The sequence below is a fragment of the Callospermophilus lateralis genome, chromosome 2 (genome assembly GCF_048772815.1).
Source record: "Callospermophilus lateralis isolate mCalLat2 chromosome 2, mCalLat2.hap1, whole genome shotgun sequence".
Taxonomy (NCBI): domain Eukaryota; kingdom Metazoa; phylum Chordata; class Mammalia; order Rodentia; family Sciuridae; genus Callospermophilus; species Callospermophilus lateralis.
This window is the reverse complement of record NC_135306.1, coordinates 68251637-68269663: the sequence shown is the minus strand read 5'-3', so window position 1 is coordinate 68269663 and position 18027 is coordinate 68251637. Positions and strand designations below refer to the sequence as shown.

At 41.1% G+C, this 18027-nt stretch overlaps 1 protein-coding gene across 3 annotated transcripts in view; it reads right to left on the bottom strand.

Annotated features, from left to right (window-relative positions):
- The window catches only part of Tjp2 (tight junction protein 2), a 134969-nt gene that overhangs the window by 78575 nt on the left and 38367 nt on the right, over positions 1-18027 (bottom strand). For 2 of the 3 annotated variants that reach the window (XM_076846043.2, XM_076846046.2), the window contains exon 1: positions 9060-9182. The exons of the other annotated variant lie outside the window; for it this stretch is intronic. In XM_076846043.2, coding sequence (XP_076702158.2) covers positions 9060-9119 — 60 coding nt within the window. In that variant the 5' untranslated portion in view covers positions 9120-9182. Of the gene's footprint in view, positions 1-9059; positions 9183-18027 lie in introns of those variants that run through there. 3 annotated transcript variants of the gene reach the window in all.

Sequence of the window (18027 nt, the reverse complement as noted above, 5' to 3'; positions counted from 1 at the left end):
CACCAATAAAAAATATGAGAAAAAAAAACTTAAAGAGGTGGGTGGGTGGGTGTTAGGAATGTAACTCAGAGATAGAGCACTTGGCTGACATGTGAAGCTCTGGGTTTAATCCCCAGTACTACAAAAAAAATTTTTTTTTTAATTTTTTAAATTTACATTTAGGCTCTGCTAGGAAGGTAGCCACAAAAGTGTTCAAGAGCAACTCAGGGCCTCTTCATTTCAATATGTCACCACTTGCCTGTTTTTAGACTCTAACAATAACACCAGAATGAAAAGCACAAATGTTTTTCAGTTCCATTTCTGGAAAATTTCAATGGATGTCTGAGAAGCCACAAATCTCTCTCCCCTCTTAAAACTCACCCTGACACTAAACAGAGCAGCTCAAGAAGGCAAAGTGGCTCAGCCTGAAGTTGTACTGAAAAGTTTGCATGTGCCTGATAAGTAAGGCTGAAACTCAGTGACAGCAAGTGCTCTCCCAGGAGTCCAGGAACAGAGTTTGAGGATGGTGAACAGGAGGCTGAACTTCAGCCTGTCTGTGAAGATCCTGAAAGAGCTCCCAATTCCAGGCCCGCCTCCCCTTCCATGCTCACGCTAAGAAAATGTGGTCCCTGGGGGAGAATTCTGTGGGCAAAAGAAAGGGCTGTGAGAAGCCCCCAGTATGCAGCTTTTACTAGGGAGAATAGAAAGGAAGAAAATGAAGAAAGTTTCTCAAGAAGCTGTGCAAGATTGTTGTGGTGCTGGCCTGGGCTGCGCGGTAAGGAAGATAATCCAGCTGAGCTTCAATAGTACATTATTTAAGCTGCAACTAAATAATAGATGTTTCCATCACCTTTTTTTTTTATACTGTTCTTTTTATTTATACATGATAGTAGAGTCCATTCTGATGTAATTATACAAGCATGAAATATATCTTATTCTAATTAGAACCCAGTCTTGTGGATATACACAATGGTAAGATTCACTGTGTTGTATTCCATCACTTCTTGAGTTAAACAACTATCATTTTGGGGTTCCCAGTTTTGTTTTGTTTTGTTTGTTTTTTCTAATGCCTCTCAGAAAGAATCCACTGAACCTCTTTTTTAAAGAAAAAAAAAATAAAAGGAAACAAACTTAAAATTGTTGAAGGAGCAAGGAAGCACTCTTAGAGCCAACAGAAAATTTTCAGAATGTTCTCTAGGCTTTACACTAAGCACTCAGAACGCTCAGAATAAAGAATTTAGAGACCATCATCAGCTGGGCCTAGTGGTGCACATCTGTAATTCCAGCAACTGGGGAGGCTGAGGCAGGAAGATCACAAGTTTGAGGCCAGCGTCAGGAACTTAGTGAGGCCTCTATGCAACTTAGTGAGACCCTTTCTCAAATAAATAAATAAATAAATAAAAAGGACTGGAGATGTGGCTCAGTGGTTAAGTACCCCTTGGTTCAATCCCCAGTATCTAAATAAATTAAACTAAATTAAAAATAGAAAGGGCTGGAGATGTGGCTTAGTGGTTAAACACCCCTGGTTCAATCCCCAGTACCCAATAAAATAAAACTTAAAAAAAAAAATAAAAGCATCAAATAGGGGCTGGGGCTGGGGCTCAGAGGCAGAGCGCTTGCCTCACATGTTTGAGGCACTTGGTTCAATCCTCAGCACCACATGAAAAAAATAAATAAAATAAAGGTATAAAAAACCACAAAATCTTTAAAAAAAAAAAAACATCAAATATAACTAAGAAACTATAAAGAGTTTAAGCAGAGACTTTGATAAAGTCACCCAGCTAATTAATGGTGTAGCTGATACTGTCTCTATACCATTACAAAAATGTTACCTAAAGTAAACATTTTTTGGTAGGAATTTTGCTCACAAACTATCATCTACTCACTACATAAATGTAAGGAATTCACTCTTCTAAACTCTCAATTAGTCTTTGACTCATCCTAGTTGATGCTACAAGCTTTCCCAAATCAAGTCAATGTCTTTAAGTACTTAGTGGATTTGTTTGGGCTCTGACAGCCTCTAGGCTTACCAAGATGACTCAGACCTGGGAGGGGCTCACCACTAATGGGAAGTGACTTGTGGCATGAAGCCGACTTGATAAGAGCTAGAATAAACACTGGGAGGTGCACACTAACCAATCCCCAGGCAAGAAAGTAACTGGCTCCGCCTTTCTGAAGAAGGGTAAGGGAGGAAGCAGGCTCCTGAAACTCAGCTCTCCAGGAAGTTCCTTCTCCATGATTCATTTTTTTTCCAAAACCAGAAATGCTAGTTTTGCTCATTCATTCCCTCAAATAATTTTATCCTGCTTTGTAGATATATTTAGAAACAGATTGTAAGGTTTGAAAGAGGGGCACTAGCCAGGAGCCACGTGTTATTGACTCCTCCTTTCCCGGGTGAAACTCCACCCACCCAGGTTCTCAGGTACAGCTATCCATGTAAGGTAAAAGGTCAGGCACTTAACCTGCAGAACTCCACAGCACTTCCTTTAATAATGTCATAAGAAATGGCTGTCAGCAAGTGGAAACAAATAGCTACATCTGGAACATTATTTCCTCCGGGGAAGAACAATGCTGCTAAAAGGCACTCATTCTGGAGTGGTTCACTAATTCCTACAGAGGACTAGAAAGCATTATTTCCCTGTTCACTTTCAACTCCAGGGACAAATTTAAAGTACTGGCAATGTTCTCCAATTCTATCAAAGCTCTTCTGAACCACAATGGCAAAAATGTAAATGGTTTTTAATCATTATTTACTACCAAAGGAACAACTATCCCAATAATTCTCTCCCACAAGGCATTACAAACATTCCCTCCAAAGGCCTCTGATTTTTCACCAACTCATAAATTTAGGCCCAAAGGAATACAGGGTGTCCATGAAATGAGGCATAGAAAACTAAAATTTCCATAGTTCATGCCATTTGTTCCCGCATAAGCATAATACATATATTTTGTATGGTTGATTAAAGTCTACAATAGAAATAATAATGACCATATTAATTAATTCTGAAGTCTGTATTCACATACGCATATGAGTAAAATTTAGAAAACATTATATTCAAGGATGTGACAGAGACCTTGGCCATGATTAATGGTATGATTTGAAATAATCTGGTCAGTCAGTCACGCTTCCAAAACCACAAATATTTGATTCACAGGGCAAGGAGTTCAGCTCAGTAGTAGGGCCCATGCTTAGCACATTCCCAGCGCTGGCTTCAATCCCAGCACTGCCCCCGCCCAAAAAAAGAAAATTTATTCACAGAGGATCTATCAGGACTATTTTTACCAGTGCTAACATCACTACTGCCTCCATCCAAAACAGTATGGGAGGAGAGACACCTAAGTAGAAACCATATCCATGGATATTCTAGTTAGGCTTATTTTTTCTTCTCAAAGTTAAAATAAACATTCATTATTACACAATGTATCTTTTTCGGCCAGCAAGTCTCTAATACACAATGGCATGCAAGTGTTGAGGAAAGCTTCATTATGTTTTTAGGGTTAAACATCTGATAAAGCTTTAACCATCATGCAAGAGCACTAAACAAATTTATCTATACTGATTTAAAATGACTCAAGCTGAGTGTGTTTGCACATATCTATAATCCCAGCAGCTCTGGAGGCTGAGACAGGAGGATCACAAGTTCAAAGCCAGCCTCAGCAATTTAGCAACTTACTGAGATCCTGTCTCTAAATAAAATATAAAAAAGGATGGAGATGTGGCTCAGTGGTAATTGCCCCTGGGTCCAAGCCCCAATATCAAAATAAATAAATAAATACATAAAATGACTCAAGTATAAGTTACCAGCTGAAGGCTCAGAATTTCTCATAAAGGGCATGTACAGGCACACCATTAGAGATTTTGGTGATTAAAATAGTGTTATCTTGTTTTATGCACCCAACATCAGCGTACATCTCAACTGGTCTTTTTTTTTCCCCCAGGTCAAATCAGAATCGTTTTTACATCAGGATTTCCAGTTCTAGAACAATCTTTGCTAAAGTCTCTTTTATAGATCAACATTAGCTCCATAAAAAAATAAAAACTAACTCGGGGACTGGGGATGTGGCTCAAGCGGTAGCGCACTCGCCTGGCATGCGTGCGGCCCGGGTTCAATTCTCAGCACCACATACAAAGATGTTGTGTTCGCCGAAAAACTAAAAAAAAAAATAAAATAAAAATAAAAATAAAAAAACTAACTCGGGCATGGTGGTATACACTTATAATCCCAGTTACTGAGGAAATAGGAGAATCGCAGGTTCAAGATCAGCCTAAGTAATTTACCAAGACCTGGCCTCAAAATAAAAAATAAAAAGGATTAAGGATGTAGCTCAGTGGTACAGCACCCCTGGGTTTAATCCCCAGCACCCCAGGAAATAAACAAAAATTGGCTGGGTGTGTCTCCTGGTGGTGAAGCACTCTTCTAGCATGAACTGAAAAAAAATTTTTTAAATAAAAGAAATAAAAATCCCTGAAACCAGCACACTTTTTAATATACACGTTTAAGACCAAGTCCATCACCTTCAAATTTCCTGGCTTTTCTGAACCATTATGTCTGACATTACTGAAGGTGTGGTCAAGGTATACTTAGAGCTCTCCAGAACTAAATGCCACACCCCTATCTTAATTAGCATTACCCAAGTTGCAGATGTCAAGCATCATCTTTACAATTTTGTTTTATACTTCATACCATTCATCCCCACAGTTTACAGTTTTTCTTAAAACAAACTCAACTGTTCTACTTAATACTTATTTTTAGCTCATTCTAAGCAACCTAGGAATCTAGCCATAAAATGAATGGGTTTGGTACCTGGCTTCATGTTTTCACTCCTGACATACAATATTCATGCCTAAGCAGTGAAAAATAGAATATGTCCCCTCAGTACCACCTGCAAGCCTGTGTGTACCACACTTCATAAAACACTGCTTAGAGGACAGTAAAAAAGGGAGAGAAAATGCTTAATTAAATGGTCAGGTATTTGGGGAGGTTGACAGTCTTTAGTCTCTCTTCTGAGTTCACAGGTTATCCATGATGAGGCTTAGATGCAATAGAGAGTATGCTAGAGACCCTAGTAGCTTTAAAAAAAAATAAATAAATAGAGGCCTGCAAATGTGACTTACTTGCACAGTGCAACATCCCCATGCAACAAGGAGTTTGAGGCCCTGGGTTCAATCCCCAGCACTCCAAAAACAAAAAGTCCAGTATGGGCTGCCATTCATTGCCCAAGCCTAGGCAGGACCTCCAAGGACTCTAGCAGTCATTGTGCATCTCTTAATCAAGTAGAAAAAAATGGAAACAGGCACTTGCCAACTCAGAACTTTGCCTTTTACCCAGCAATGCAGGCAGCCTACAAGCTCAAGTGACTGCTTTCCAAGGTAACATGCAAAACTGGAACTAGCTATTGCAATATTAGAAAATGGGATTTTGTGCTTGAAAACTTCTTCCCATTGCTATTATATAGTATTATTTAAAAGTTAAATGGTCATACCACCTTAGACCCCTATAAATATGTTAGCTATATGGGCTTCTGCTAAAAACACATCATCACAAAAATTCCTTTAGGGGTGAAATGGACCCTATATAGTTTTTATAACCTTAACACACCTCAAGCAAACATTGCCGCGTTTAGCCTACCCAATGGGGGTTAAATCTGAACTTTGAGTCTGTTGCTGGCCTTGATCCTTGAATTTAGGATTGACAGACTAACTCAATAAATTCTCAGATAATTTTGCTTCCCTCCACTCATGACTTGTGTGACATACCTCAGAGATTACCATACTTCAAACCACCTTAGCCTCCCAACACCAAAGCTGGCTGATTCCAGGCCACCCTGGCCAGCAGTTTTCAGACTGCTGACTATTCTTTTAATCAATGATGCATTTTACTGAGAGTCAGCTCTCAACCTGTAGACACAACTGCTTAATGGGATTTGTTTTCAGCATCAGGAAAGGAATTCCCTAATGGGTCATATTCTTGGTAGAAGTATGTTGAAAGTTTGGTGATTACTAACCCTACCTAACTCTTCACTCACATCTCCTGCCACTCCCCAACCAAATCTGCATGGACTTTTCAAAGGACAGAACTACTATTGTATGCAGGACTCAAGTGCACAAATTAGGCCCCACCTAATTTCAGGATATCTGTCTCCTAAAAAGAAAGCCTTCTAAGGAGAGAAATCCTTGCTAAGCTCAAAAGCTAATGGTGGGGATTTCACTGGCTCCCTTGCATTCAGATATATTCCAAAAGTTCTCACACTCACACTGAAGATAAATGATTGGCTGGGACCTTGTCCATGTGCAAAAAACTAGATCAAAAGTTAAACAAATATTGGCAGAAGTCACTGCAAATGGAATTCCCCAGAGGATGATGTAAAAATTCATTTAGTCTTAAGCCTATGCATCCTTTAAAAATAGTGATGTTTACTAGTAGAGGGTGGGGTGGAATGTTTACTGGGAAACTAACTCGTTCACTTGTTTGTGGGGACTGTCAAGCCATTAGGAATTTCTATGACTACGCCTCCCAAAGTTTTGTTTGGCATTCAAAACAGTGTGAAACTCCTTGTTTTTTTCTTTGGCAACTACTTCTGTACTTGTAGATCTCATCTCCCTTATCAACCCAAAACCCTGCACTTAACACCTGCACTTAAAAGGTTTTTAGCACCTATTTTGGTTCCTATGACTAACTACCCTTTACTTAGCATCCACTCTGTGCCAGCACACTCTGCGTCATTTCATTCAGTCCTTACTCGGTCTGAGGTGGAGGCATTACTAACTCCATTTTCTATAGTTGCTTACATTGGGAGTTGTCTGTTCCAATGCCCTTTCCTCCCAGCAAGAATCCCTGAAAGGTGTGCACAGAGGACAATCCCACCCTTTGTTGTATTCCTGAAATGCAGAGTATGCATCTGTATCTTACATATTCCCTCCCTCACCCTCAGGAATCCTAATAGAGACAGAGAGATCAGAGTCTAAAACAGTCTAAAATGTTCAGGTCCACAGACCTGGAAGGCAAAACTCAAGTCTTATTCAACTTTGAATCCCCTTCCAGTAACCAGCAGTAAGTAGATACTCATTAAGAATTAACAGAATGGGGGCTGGGGTTGTGGCTCAGTGGTAGAGCACTTGCCTAGCATGCGTGAGGCACTGGGTTCATAATTCAGCACCACATAAAAATAAATAAATAAATAAATAAATAAATAAAGGTATGTGTTCACCTACAACTAAAAAATAATTAAAAAAAAAAATTAGCAGAATGGTATTGAAAAAGTTGTTTGGGTGGGGATGTAGCTCAAAAGTGTACTTGAAGCTTGGTGCATTTGGGCTCATCTATAATCTCAGCTACCGTGGAGACTGAGGCAGGAGGATTCCAAGTTCACAGCCAGTCTGGGGAATTTCAGGAGACCCTGTCTCAGAATAAAAGATAAAACAAACTGGGAATGCAGCTCAGTGGTGGAGTACCTCTGGATTCAATTCCCAGTACCAGAAGGAAAAGAAAAAAAGTTGCAGGAGCATATCAGGGATAAGAAAAAGATCATGCATGGTGGCACACATACATCTGTAATCCCAGTGTCTTGGGAGGCTGAGGAAGGAGGATTGTGAGTTCAAAGCCAGCCTCAGCAACTTAGTGAGGCCCTAAGCAACTCTATGAACCCCTGTCTCTAAATAAAATATAAAAAGAACTGGTGATGTGGCTCAGTGGGTTTGATCCTGGATAAGTGCCCCTGGGTTCAATCCCTGGTAAAAAAACAACAACCAAAAAAAACCTTTATCAATCTTTGCCAGTAGCTCTGAAAATTCTCAAGAAACGCCTCAAAAGCCACTTTTGCCTTGGTAAAGAGTACTTACCTTCTCCTGTCTCCCCTACAAAGGGTATCACTTTTCTAAATGGCACTCATTGAACTTCACTATCTGCTTGCATCCCCAACAAGTCTGTGTGGTACAGGCATGTGCCTCTGACCCATTTTGTCTTCACCACACTCAAGTGGAGCAGTGTGTGAAAACTTACCGAATAAGCTAATGTCATTCTTAGGCAGTATTCTAATAACATTTCACTATAAATGCAATTATTACTACTAACTTCTCACTTTTAACTATATCCTTCCCAGGTGTGATTGACTTACAGTCTACCCCAGGAATAACTTGAACCTCGGTGAACCAGTTCTCCCTAAGATATTGGCGGCACCCCCAGCTCAGACCACCTAGAGAGCTAAGGCCCGGGCCTCTCTCCTCCCACTGGGATTCCCTGGCAGAGGGAAGGAGTGTACAGGGCAGTTTCTATGAGGGAATGACTCTCCACTGGGAACTTCAGGGAAACCACAACCATTATTACTCAGCTGCCAGGGAAGCAGCTCTGTCTGAGAACTGAAGCGAAAATAGAGGTGGGAGGCTGTATTCCATTACTAAGCGCTGGAGTATTCACTTCCAAGTTCGTCCACATTTCACAAATGTTAAATCTCGTAGTTGAAATCCCTGATTATTTATAGCTTAAAATAAACTACTGTGTGGAAGGGGAAACTTGACAAATAAAGACATAAAATAAAGGAACTGGTGACAGGTAAGATAATACAAGAGTACAAAGCATTCATCACTCCCTTGTTGTGGCTTCTTCCAAAACCCCATATTCATTCCCATTGAAAGTAACTTTTATTTGTAACGCGCAGGCAGCTGGTTAAAAAGGAAAATGAGGAGTTTGGTCCCCAGCGAGTTGTCAGTTCCTCTCAAGGACCCATACGTGCCACTTTGCATTAAGTACAGTGTGCCTTGAAACAGACCAGGAAACACAGGAAAAGAGCAGGAGACGACAGGCACGAGCTGCCTGGGTTCAAGCCATTTCCTCTAGCTGCGACTTAATCTCAATCCAAGTGACTTCAGAGAAAAAGATCCCGGATTCCTGGAGACCACGAGTCACAATGGGTCCGGCAAAATCTACCCTTCCCTGCGCTCCGCGTCCGGGTGGGAGAATGCCAGCTTTCTCCAGCGAAAAGGGAACAACTTCAGAGCAACCCTTGAGCCGAGCCCACCACGCGCTCCCCGGCTCACGCTCCCGACCCCTCTCCCGAATGCGCAAGCTCAAGAGAGGACTTACTCGCAGCCAACCTGACAGCTCCCGCCGGGGTGGAAACCCGCGGTCTCCCCGCACCGGCATCTCGGCGCAGGTCCAGCGTGGGCGCAGTTCTGGGTCCCGCTTCTCCTCCTCGCCGCGGGTCAGTTCTCCGACCTGCAGCCCTGGCCGCCTGAGTGCAGAACGCGGGGACCCACCCCTTTGTCCCTCCTCCCGCGGCGGCCCGCCCCCAGCCAGAGCGCTACGCTTTTGCGCCTGCCGCCGGCCCGGGAAACCCTCAAATGGGCCGCTACCACCCTGACAGCGAGCAGAGGGGTAGCTCTCCTACGCAGCGTGCCCGAAGCCCCTAGGGCAGGCCTGGTCACTCATAACGCCTGGCTAGGGTCGGGAGGAAGCGGCAGCGGCGGATAAGAGTTCCGAGGCCTGAGCATCCCGCCGCACCTCCGCTTGCACCCCCTCGGGGCTGGCCCGATGGTTCGCTCCGCGGCGAGCACTGGAGCCGGCAGGTCCGGTCTGAGCGCGCGCCCGGGAAGCGCTACAAGTTTGGCGAGATTGGGATGAGCCTGCGGCGCTGGCCTGTGCGTCCGCAGGTTTCTCCCGGTGAGGTCACATGGCCGTCCTATAGAAACACTTTTTGGAGACGACTGGCCTCAGAAAGGCCAGGAGGTGGAAAGGCGAGGAGGAGGTGGAAAACCCCGTAAGTTTTCCGTCTCGTCTCCAGGCCTGCCAGGCCAGCGATACACAGTCTCGTTCCCCAAGTTTGTCAGCTCAACTGCTTACCCAAATCCTGAGGTATGCGAGGCTCATATTAAATATTAAAACGGGACTCTTCGGGACAATGTACGCCAGGTTACCGCTTTGGAACATAGCCAACAACTCGAATAAGGAGATTGAAATCTCTCCTCCATCGTCATCAGCTTATAAAAAACTACTGTAGTAAGTCACAAAGCCTCATCCAGCAGGATTCCTCGAATCCAACAGGGTATATTTATTCGTTTCAGAGTCCCCTTTGTGCAATTTAAATAAAAGTATTTTAGGTGCATATAAATGATTTGGAGAATCAAAACTACACCGATTGAACATAGATAATAGTGTGCGTGTGTGCGCGCGCGCGCAAAATTTAGGATTTGAAAGGTAAAAGAACAAGTTGGAAATGTGTTGCCTATACTACTCTTAACTTAAACTGGAAAACAAAATACAACTTAAACTCACAAGTAGAAGGTAGAAGGTAAAAGGTTTGGTCGGATCCCCCGCCCTCTGATGAGATCCAGATGCTGGGATCCCTCTCTGAAAAGTTGCTTCACTTCCTGTCTAATCAAAACAAGTTTGGCAATTTATGCAGAAAAACAAGTCCAGCAGATGCCTCTGAAAGTGTTATGCTTCTGGCCTCCTTTGGAGTAGCTAACCAAGTGCATGCCTTTGGATAAAATGCACTGTGAGTAACATTTCCTACTTTAACTCAGTCTCCCTACTGAGACATTTTGGTCATATTCCTGATGTGAAATGTTACTCTCCTGATCTAAGCATGTATGTGTGTGTGTGTGTGTATGTATATGTATATATATATATATATATATATATATATATATATATATATATATATATTTTTTTTTTTTTTTTTTTTTTTAAATGGTTTCCAAAATAGGTGGTGCAGACTTACTAGAATAATGATAGCACTTGTGAACTGGTCACACCTTAAGTAATGTGGGTTTATACCACTGGCATTTAAAACGTAGACAAGATCCAGAATGTAGCAATTATATCTGCTGAATGAATCCCTCTTTCTCTCTAAAGTTGGATTGTCCATTATGATGAGCACTTGCCACCTGCCAATATTTACATTTCAGTTTAAATTAACTAAAATTAAAGGAAATGAAAAATTCAGCTTCTGAGTCACATCAGTCACATTTCAAGTGCTCAATAGCCCACATGGGGTGGGGATGTAGCCCAGTGGTACAGCATTTGCCTACCATGCTCAAGCCCCTGGGTTTGAGCAGCAGCATTGGGGAAAAAAAAAATCAATAGCCACAGTGTGGCCAATGGCTACATATTGGACAGTGCAGATTCAGAATATTTCCATCACCACAGACAATACTACTCCAAATGATGGCATATTTGTATACTTGAATACTATCACATGACAGCAAGCATTCGGAAAAAAAAAAAAAAAAAACAGTTGTTGGAAAACTTGTTTGAATTGATAACACTGGTTTTGCCAATGGCAGTATGAATCTATGCAGCTCTTTGGAAAACCAATTTATTAGTCCATAGTACTACAATGTGGGATTACACATTTTTTTTAAATATAGGATAACATTTTTTTAAAGGAAGGAATTTTTTTAATACCTTTATTCTATTTATTCATTTGTATGTGGTGCTAAGGATCGAACCCAGGGCCTCTCATGTGCTAGGCAAGCACTCTACCACTGAGCTATCGCCCCAGCCCCAGATTACACATTTTAAAACTCACTCCTGTAATTTGTTTATCCAAAGAACTTCTACCCAACAAGGCTCTACTAGCACTACTGTCAACCCTATGTCTCAGGGGGTCTACTGCAGTAGAGAAATCAGCAAGTAAATAAGTGCTGAGATTGCTAGTTGGCTCCGGGTGATCTAAAAGCTCTCAGGAGGGGGCTCCTCAACCCTACTGAGATGGGAAAATGGGGTTGAGGGAAGGGTTTCAAGAGATAGTTTTGCTTATAATTCTAAAGGAGAGGTGGGTACGAGTTTGTGAGACAATAATGGATACAGCTCTCCAAGTGAGAGCAATAAACAAAACGTGGAGAAATGAGGAATGAAGATACTTTCTTCTGAGGTGCCAGGAGGTGAGGCTGCCCAGGCAAGCAGAGGCTGTTGTTCCTATCAAAGTGGGATTAAATTGGCATTTTATACTGAGCTCTCTGTCAGCTTCTTGGAAGATGGATTTCACAGTTGGGGGTAATGGGTGTCAGTAAGAATACCGATCAGCAAAAACTGCATTCTTGTGGGAATGCATGTAAGAGATGATGTGGCTATGAGGTCAGGCAGCAATAGACAAAAGCAAGCCAGACTCAAGAGAAACCAAGGAAGTGGATCAGCAGGCTGGATGCCTGCCTGATTAGATACTGGGAGACAAGAGGGAAGTGAGCCTAGGGTGACTCTCAGGTTTCTACTGGCTTACTTAAGTAGATGACAGTGCCTTAGACCAAAATAGAGAACACAGAATGGGAAGAGATCTTGGGAGGGGCTTAAAGAAGGGATATAGGTAATCCAGGTGGAGGTGTTTAGTAATTTAACAAATATTTATAAAGTGTCTACTACATGAGGTATTAAGGAGTATTTGAGTAGAGAAATATGGAACTCATGATGCACCAGCAAAGTGATGTCATGAGAGGTGATGTCATGGGAGGTGATGAGCCTATTCAGAGAATCAGTGTAGTTTGAGGCATGAGAGGATCAGGACAGGTCCTATCCATGGAATGACAATATTCAGAGTGTAATTTAGGGAGTCTCCAGAACAGAGGCCCCAAAGGCACTGCTAAAAGGTGAGGGGAAAAAAAAAAATCTTCTCTAGAAGAGTGTTCAAAAAGCGCAGGGAAGAATATATGTCAGGAAGAGGAGAATAGCCAACAACATGGAACTCTGAGGAAGTAGATTAAGAATTGAAAATATTCATTAAGTAGAGGACCATTGCTTATCTTGGCCAGAGCCCTTTCAATGGAAAGATGGGACTGGAGGTTAGATTACTGTGGGTGACCCGTATCAGGCAACACTCCACTGTATGCCAGTCCTAGTAATGAAAGACTCGAATCATCAATGTCCAATGATAGAGGGCTATTAAGTTGTAGTTAATTGACTTAATTGGCATAGCAAAACCACCATTTAAAATTATAATAAAGACTATATACAACAAGGAGAATTATAATGATATGATCACCAGTGAAAAAGAATACAGATTTTATCTAACCTATGATAATAATGATGAAATTATTAAAAAGTTTTAGAAAGTATATGGGAAAAATGACTTAATGGTGAAATTGTGCCTACATTTTTTCTTTTTTCTTTTTCTTTATCTTGCTCTTTTATTTTCTTTCTTTTTCTTTTTTTGGTGCTGGGGATGGAGCTCAGAGGTTGGCATATGCTAAGCTGTGACAAGTTAATGCTGCCTCTGAGATATATCTCCATATCCCCAACCCCATATTTTTCTTTTTAAATTATAGTTACTGTTTTTGCAGTAGACAATTTTATTTCAATGCTTTCAGGTTGTATTACAATATATAAGTTCTCTGAAGCAGTTGGTCTGAAGATCTCAAATATATGTGATAAATTATGCCTTTTAGTTAGTTAAGATTTGGAGTATGCATGTATGTGTTATGTGTTTGCAAAATGATTATGTGGTCTTATCAGCTGAGAGCAATAGAAACTAACATAGAGAGAAGTTTTTACAGGCTGAGTCACTGAGTTGTCTTGCACACTGAAGGCCAGACTGGAATCATATAAAGACATGTCCCTTCGACAAACATTTCTTAAATGCCTCTGCTGTTCCCTGGGGTAGGTGTAGAGAGATAAGGAGTACATAACAAGAAGCCCACTCAGTGTGATGAAGACAGAGATGTGAAAATAAACACTGACAGGTCAAGAGAATTGCTGGGGTCCAGAGATGTGGAAAGTGCTGATGTAACCATTAAAATCCTCCCTCTCTGAGGACCTGGCATTGGAGGAGTAAAAACCTGGTGAACCCCCACTCCCATCCTGCTTCCCAGGGCCACATTCTCTCTCTGGTCCCTCCCCTCTTCCTTATTCCACACATCAGTACCAATAACACATTCCCTGCAGGACTCCTAGCCTGAGTAATGGCCCTACTCCACAGCCCCTCAAGTGACACCCAAGAGGTGGCATCTCCAGTTCTGCTTCACCTCTCCTGCCTTCGCTTTTAATTCTTACACATTATTCCCTTCACTTTCAACGTTTGTTAAAGGACTTTTCTTTTGCTCTTTTTTGGGAGTGGGGGAGTGGTGACTGGCTACCTAGCCCAAACTTCTAATTGGAAGATTATTTATTTGGATATGGAACTTCTATCACACATTCTTGCCCAGCTCCCACCCAGGGTAAAGCAGTGTGCTTTCTTTTCCTCAGTGCTGGGCCTCAAACCAGGGCCACACTCATGAACATGTGCTCTCCCACTGAGATAAGTCCCCAGCCCCTAATAATAGACTTCTGAATTGAGATGCTTCTCATTCAAATCTAGGATAGTTCTAGAAATGTGATACAATGGAACATTTAATTGTAACAGTCAGAGGTTTGTAAGATTGCAAACAGAGTGATTTATTTTCAGGCACTTAGAAGCATATAAACTAAAAAATGAACACTTTATAAACCTCTAGCAAAGCTCTCAGGCCTGCTTCCATCTTTTCGGCAACTACATATTCTTGCTTTAACTTTGGAAGCTTTACCTCTGCAATTCACTGAAAAACAATTGGCAGCTGCTTGCCTTCAAGACTGTTCCTACATTTTAATATTATGTGTAAAGAGCAGAAAGTTGCTCTAGGTTACCTCTTTTCAAATATGTCCTAGTTCAATGTCTCAAAAAACGGTGCCTTAGACATTCTTCTATTTAGTAAAGTAGATAACCTAAGACTGTTTACTTTATTCCTAAAGTTACTGAAGACTAGTTCCATTTTTTAAGTTTTTAAACCAGTAATATTTGCATGAACGATAACGTGTTCATTATAAAGCATTTAAGCTGCTTAGAAAAGCATAAAGAAGTTTTTAAATTATCTAAACTTCTAATAAGCAAATTCAACATCAGGCAAACATTCCAGACATATGCATATACACAGACAGAAAAGAATAATTTTAACAAAAAATGAGTATTTTGTTGAACATGGTGGTGGATATCTGTAATCCCAGCTACTCTGGAGGCTGAGGCAGGAGGATTGTAAGATCCAGACCAGCCTCAGCAATTTAGCAAGACCTTTTCTCAAAATAAAAAATGAAGAGCTGGTAAACCACTCCTGCAAGCAATCTCAGTATTTAAAAAAAAAAAAAAAAAAAAAAAAAAAAAAGTTTTTACTTTCAACAATAGTAAATAAAATTCTTTTTGGCAGTAATAGAAGGAAAAAAAAATTTTTATTAGGGCTATAGGTGTAGCTCAGTGGTTTAAAAAAAAAAACTTGACTAGCATGCACAAGGCCCTGGATTCCACCCCTGGCACCACAAAAAATGACAACAAAAAAGTCGAAACAGAAAAAATTAATAAATTCAAGATAAATATTTCTTTAACATATTTGTCCTCAAAAAAAGATCATCTAGGGCTGGGGATGTGGCTCAAGTGGTATCGCGCTCGCCTGGCATGCGTGCGGCCCGGGTTTGATCCTCAGCACCACATACAAACAAAGATGTTGTGTCTGCCAAAAACTTAAAAATAAATAAATAAATATTGAAATTCTAAAAAAAAAAAAAAAAAGATCATCTAAAAAGGAAAGACCAAAAAGTTTAAATAGTGAGCTTTCAAAGATATTTCTAAAGAAAACCAAATGTGAAAAACAATAAGAGATTAGATTTGTTTAAATTACATGGTTTTAATTTTAGAAAGTTTCTCCTCTCCTGGATCTAGCCTCACCATCTCTTTCCCTCCCACCCAGCTACCCAGACTTTTTACAAGGTAAATCAGACAGTGTCTCTTTAAAAAGAGACAATAATGCTTAAACCCTTAAGAGCTCTCTGATTGCTTCAAAAGATCACCAATCCTAAAATAAAAAATAAAAAGGCACTAATCCACAATTCTTGCAAGGTCTCTAGTATGGGCTGAAAGTTAGTGCCCTGCCATTCATCCCCAAATTCTTAGGTAAAAGCCTTAATTCCCCAATGCAATGATATTTGGAGGTATTAAAAGGTTAAAAAAAAAAAAAAAACATTTAGTTAGAACTAAAGGGTGGGCCCCTCAAGATGGGATTTCTATATCTTTTTTCATGATTAGATAGATAGATAGATAGATAGATAGATAGATAGATAGATAGATAGAATGAATGAATATATCCCTAAGAAAGGCCACACATTAAGAAGTCAGGCACCTAAAAGCCAGCAAGGGGGAACAGAACCAGCCAGCACCTTGATTTTGGACTTGCCAGGCTTCAGAATTGTGAGAAACAATGGGCTGGGGTTTAAGTGCCCCCTAAGCCTGCTGTATTTTGCCACAGAAGCCTGCGCTAAGAGGGTCTGAGAGGCCTGCATAAGCTGCACTGGATACATGGGCCTTTCTTTGTAGAGGTGGCTCCTGAGATCTTGTCTAGCTCATTCCTGCTCCAGAGTCTTTTTTGGACGTCTCTACCTGAACCACAAAGCCAACTCCTACTTGGATTTCAAGGGAGCATCCCCTTGAAAGCCTACAGGAAGCAATGCAAGGAGGTGGAATCCAATTGGGTGTTCTGGTTCCCATGAACCACACCTTTTAAAGGTATAACACAGAGGTTAAAAAAAAGTGAGGGGCAGGAAGGGAATGGGAAGTCCAGAGAAGCATTACAATAGGAAGAGAGAGTAACTGAAGAAAGCAAAGGAGCCTACTATCATTTATCTTTTTAACTTCATTACTATTATCATTGGTAATTGACTGCCATGGATGTTATAACTACAATAAAAAGATGTTATTTTAAGTGCCGAAGTAGTCAGACTTAGGGGAACAATAACTTCTTAGTGGTTGGTGCCTTTCTAGTCACCCTCTCCTTCACCTGCTGATGGCAGAAATCCCAAACCCCAGCATCCTCTCCCTGGTGTAAGAACCCAGAAGTGTTTCTGAGCATAATGGGTTTAGCTGGCCTCAAAGTTGACAAAAAATTAGTTGGGCAATTCAGGGTCGGCTGTGGCCTGGATGGATTAAGAGTCAGGATACCCTAAAAAATGTTCTTGGGAGAACTCTGAATTGTTCAGAAGGTGGTTAGAGCTAGGCTGACCATGTGCAGGTTTTTAGGTCACTGTCAGGGCTGGTTTGGGTGTGCTCAGGATGGACACCCAAAGTGGTACTCAGTCCCATCAACATGGGTGAGGCAGAGTATAATTCAACTCTAGTCCTGGGGAGCCAAGAAGCACTTTTTAAAGCATGGTTTGGATTACACAATGCCCTGGATCCTCCCCAGAGCATTGTGTTCTGAAGCATTGTGTTCTGCCTTACCACAGGTTTTATTATCTTACTACTGTTTACACTGAAGAGTATATGAAAACCACCTTTTCTTTTCAGGAATAGATGCCAACTGTAAACCTTCTTTTAAAACAGCAACCCATTGCTGGGTATGGTGGCGCATGCCTATAATCCCAGCAGCTCACGAGGCTGAGGCAAGAGGTTTGCAAGTTCAAAGCCAGCCTCAGCCACTTAGCAAGACCCTGTGTCAAAATAAAATAACAAAAAGGGCTGGAGATATGACTCAGTGGTAAAACACCCTGAGTTCAATCTCTAGTTGTGTGTGTATGTGTGTGTGTGTGGGGGGGGGGACGACAACAACAACCAAAAAAGAAAAAACCCACACAAATAGAAACCCAGATAAACAATGATTGATTAAATGCACAGTATATGCCCGGAAACTTTCGTGCATTCCGTTAACTTAGTAAATGTAAGTCCTCAGTGACCTTCTATATTAGGTATCATGACCTCTGCTTTAAGGTAAAGAAGCAGCTTCATGGAGGGAAAGCAGCTTGGGAAGATCATCCTCAAGTACACAGATGGCGCACACAGAATCCACACCCAGGTCTCACAAGGTCTCACTAGGTTGCCTTTCTTTAATGGCTCTAAGGGCCCTCAGTCACTGTATTCAATGCCTCTACTACAATTAGTGCATGGAAGGAGAGGAGAGGTAGGATTTGGGGGTTACTAATGTTGTTATTTTTCTCCTACCTTCTTTTAATAGAACTCAAGAAGTTTTTTTGCTGAAAATAAGCAAATTGAGTTTTATCCAAACAACATCGGAAAATCAAGTTTGTGAAACTTTTCTTTTTTTATATATTTATTTTTTAGTTGTAGGTG